The sequence below is a fragment of the Sipha flava genome, unplaced genomic scaffold (genome assembly GCF_003268045.1).
Source record: "Sipha flava isolate LNK unplaced genomic scaffold, YSA_version1 314_pilon_pilon, whole genome shotgun sequence".
Classification (NCBI taxonomy): domain Eukaryota; kingdom Metazoa; phylum Arthropoda; class Insecta; order Hemiptera; family Aphididae; genus Sipha; species Sipha flava.
This window is the reverse complement of record NW_020272994.1, coordinates 349693-353263: the sequence shown is the minus strand read 5'-3', so window position 1 is coordinate 353263 and position 3571 is coordinate 349693. Positions and strand designations below refer to the sequence as shown.

The following is a 3571-nucleotide window of genomic DNA, read 5'->3' as shown; positions in this document are numbered from 1 at the left end:
ACCATGTATTATAATTATCATTAAAAAAATTAATTGTTACAAATATATTTTGGTATTGATAAAAAAGTTTAGTTTAATATTAAATTGATAATATGAAAACATAAAATGTGGTATGTAAGAATATAAAATTACATATAAATGAATGATAATATTTCATCAGGATATTTCTTATGGTTAAAAAAAATACATGAAATGTTTTTAGTAATACATATGAAAACTACAAATAAAAAAAAAAAGCACAATTTTCTGAATTGAGCAAATTTTTTTATAGTTGTAATTATTTGTAGCATAAATATATGATTACCTACATTTAAAAATATGGACTACTTTTTTTAGAAACAAAGTAAATAAAAAATAAAAAAAATAAATACATTAATATAAATAACGTAAAATTATTAAATTGTCAGTTGAAAAACCTTATATATTCTGGAGTCCATTATAATAATTTAGTAGTTTTTTTTTTTTAGTCGGAAAACTAAAGTAAGTTAATAGGTAAATGTATATTGTACTTTATGGTAAAATAAAAGGTAAGATACTCATTCATAATCATGTCTAGTTTTTCTCACTCCTGTATTATCATTACATTTAAACATTTTCCTACTACTCAAATGCATTGTTCTGATAAAATCAATAGTTGTATAAATTGGTGTTTCAGCAGGAGTAGGTGGTTTTTTAACCGGGTTGTTGCAAGCTACTATTTCCACTTCAGTGTATGTAAGATTGTCCTTAGATAATTCATCAGAGTTAGTAGATTGGAGATCATTGTTGTCTTCGTGGTTGTTGAACATGTTTACATATATATTTTGTGGTTGAGTTATAGAATCTGAATCCAGCGAAAGATATGGTGATTGGCTGTTATTAATCGACCCACTGATATTACTTATACCACTAAAACTGATTTCATCATAAATCTTGTCAAATGCATTTCTTTGAGTGAACGACGGACGACAAATATTATGTAACTCAAGAGACATATCTGATGCCAAATTTGTTAAATTGTTGATCTAAAATATACAATAAAAATATTTATGGTACTTATTGTTCATTTATAAAATATTTAAATTATAATTTTTATTAATTAATAATTTGATGTGGTTAATATTTGTTTTATTTCAGTTAAAAAAAATTATTAAGAATGGTTTTTGAGTAAAATAATTGGTTTGAAATCAAGGCAATGAAAATGTTTTTTTTTTTTTTTAAACAACTTGATAGCTGGTAAATAGGTGATTCAATTAGTGTTATAACTACATAAAGAGCAATACAATTTAGAAAATAAGTTAATTTTAATTAAGTACCTACACTTAAATACAAAAAACAAGTTATAAATGGTTTATTTATTTCTATGTATAGGCATCTATGCCTACAGTAACATGAAATACCTGTAATGCTTTTTTGAAAGTATTGAAAACAAGCTTAGCATCTTTACATCTAAATGCAAATATTCCTTGACCATAAACAGATGAACGGCCAACTTCAATGCAGAACATGACGCCTTCATATCCGTAACGTCGGATTGTTTTCAATGGCCAAACCAGTGAATCCCTTTCATTTGGCTTGTGCAAAATCAAATCGCGTTCGGTGATTTCAATATGAATTCGGCTAGTTTCAACACCATTGCTATCAACGTTTGAAACCTATAGAATGTTAAAAATAATCGACAAAGTACTTTCAGACGCGTACAAAATATCTTATTGTAATAAAATTAAAAAATAAAAAACCAAAATTACTAGATCCTACTTTGAATACAGAAGGTGTGGAGGTTGTCTCTTGTTTACTATGCACGCAGCCCATGTTGATAGATGAAAAATAATTGACGAACAGATGGAGAGCAAAAGACGTCGGAAACTCTATCGGTAACGTTGCCGGTAGAACGACTACTGTCCAATTGCGTGAGGAACGGATTCGTCCGTCAGGAATGAAAAGAAAAACCCCCTACCACATGCCCGCGCAGGACTGACGAGCGTCGACTCCCGCGGGCTCGGGGTGCGCCAAGGGTTATCAGTCGAGCAATAGAATCGATCTTATCAATATGGTAAGTACGCACGGCCCCCGTCCTGCCGGTAATTTGAATTTGTATGGAAACCGCGTTTATTGAAATAAAACACAATAATACCCATACAGATAAGTAAAAGAAAAAAATCTTTTATCGGTGATAATAATAAATCGTGTTATAGTTAAGACTCGGACCGATAAAAGTATATTTCTGGCCTATGATAATAATAAAACTAATCGTTTTGTACGTGTGCGTTTCGTCAAGTAACATAAATTAAAATCGTAATCGGCTTGCAATGATAGCAATGATCAACTCGCGTCAGTCTGTCAATAAACTATTATGACTTTGTATACTGTACGTTATTTATTATTTTATTTCAAAATATTAATAATTGTCCGTTTGCTGCCAACGCATGGTAAACATTGATTACTCTGAGAAACAATGTCATAATAATTAATTGATCGTCTTGAATCGATGACGAAATAATCGGCTCGTATAAATTATAATATAATCAGTGACGTATTTGAGGGGGGGAGGTGATGGGGGAAATCGCCCCCCCCCCGATAATTTTTAGACCAAGATAATTTTTACATAAGTAATGGGTATTTTATTAAGAAACAAAAATTATGATTTATTTTATAGTATTACTACATTTGAAAACGTTTCAAATTGTACACTAATTTAAATAACGCAAAACGTTTAAATTGTCAATAACGGTAAACGGAAAATTTGTAAAACGTTTAAACGCTTAAATTGAATAACGTTTAAATTATTTATAGCGTTAAACGCTCAATTGCCTATACGTTTATACGTCCCATAATGATAAATAATATATATTATTTTAATTGAAGACCCAGTCCATACTTAGTGAAAAATTAGATAAAACACAATCGAAACTTTCAAAACACAGATAGGTGTTAAAAAATAACTACACAAAGGACCATTTTAAGTGGATCAGGCATTAGAAAAAAAAAAAAAAACCACAAATATTACCTGATACAAATACTACCAAAAATTTTACTTGTAAATTTTGAGCCTGAATTAAAGAAAAAATTTGAGTCCTCCCCACAAGAAGTAAATCTAAATACGATCCTGAATATAATTCCTATGCTTCCATAGAATCCGACGACGGATTGGTATTATAACGAGTTTTAGAACTTGTACCAGTCACGACACATATAAAAAATTTTGATTTTTAGATTTTCTTTTTCTCTCTCATGAATAATAATAATTGGTAATAATAAGAATTATAAAAATTGCAATAGAAATGTGTCAAATTAATTAGAAGTAACCTGTGAGGCTTACGACGGCCGTCTAATTCTCGGTGCTAATTCTCGTTTAATTCTCGGTTAAGGGCCGAACTTGGGTCCGTCCAATTCTTTACATAGATGCGTATAGTGGCGTAGTTACGGGAAGGGTGTAAGGGGTTTCCACCCTCCCCACACAAATTTTTTTTATTGATATTTGATTATTATTTATTAATATTTACATATTATAGTAAAATATTTTGATTTTACTATGATTAGGTATATATTAAAAATTGAATAACAAAATAATTTTCATTAAATACGGGACATA

General features: G+C 29.5%; 1 protein-coding gene across 1 annotated transcript; it reads right to left on the bottom strand.

The window, feature by feature from the left end:
• Positions 1-475: 475 nt before the first annotated feature.
• On the bottom strand, positions 476-1955 carry LOC112686550. The gene is made up of 3 exons (XM_025558900.1): positions 1738-1955; positions 1380-1634; positions 476-1004 (listed from the first exon to the last, which is right to left on the bottom strand). The coding sequence occupies exons 1-3, from the start codon at positions 1789-1791 to the stop codon at positions 537-539; spliced, it is 777 nt and encodes a 258-aa protein (XP_025414685.1). The 5' UTR covers positions 1792-1955; the 3' UTR covers positions 476-536.
• Positions 1956-3571: the final 1616 nt, after the last annotated feature.

What these genes read in the sequence shown, in the direction of transcription:
- LOC112686550 (XM_025558900.1), bottom strand. Translation starts at nt 1,791, where the DNA reads ATGGGCTGCGTGCATAGTAAACAAGAGACAACCTCCACACCTTCTGTA. An exon ending in CCACACCTTCTGTATTCAAA is followed by an intron (nt 1,635 to 1,737) that starts GTAGGATCTAGT and finishes AACATTCTATAG; the next exon opens with GTTTCAAACGTTGATAGCAA. An exon ending in CTTTCAAAAAAGCATTACAG is followed by an intron (nt 1,005 to 1,379) that starts GTATTTCATGTT and finishes TGTATATTTTAG; the next exon opens with ATCAACAATTTAACAAATTT.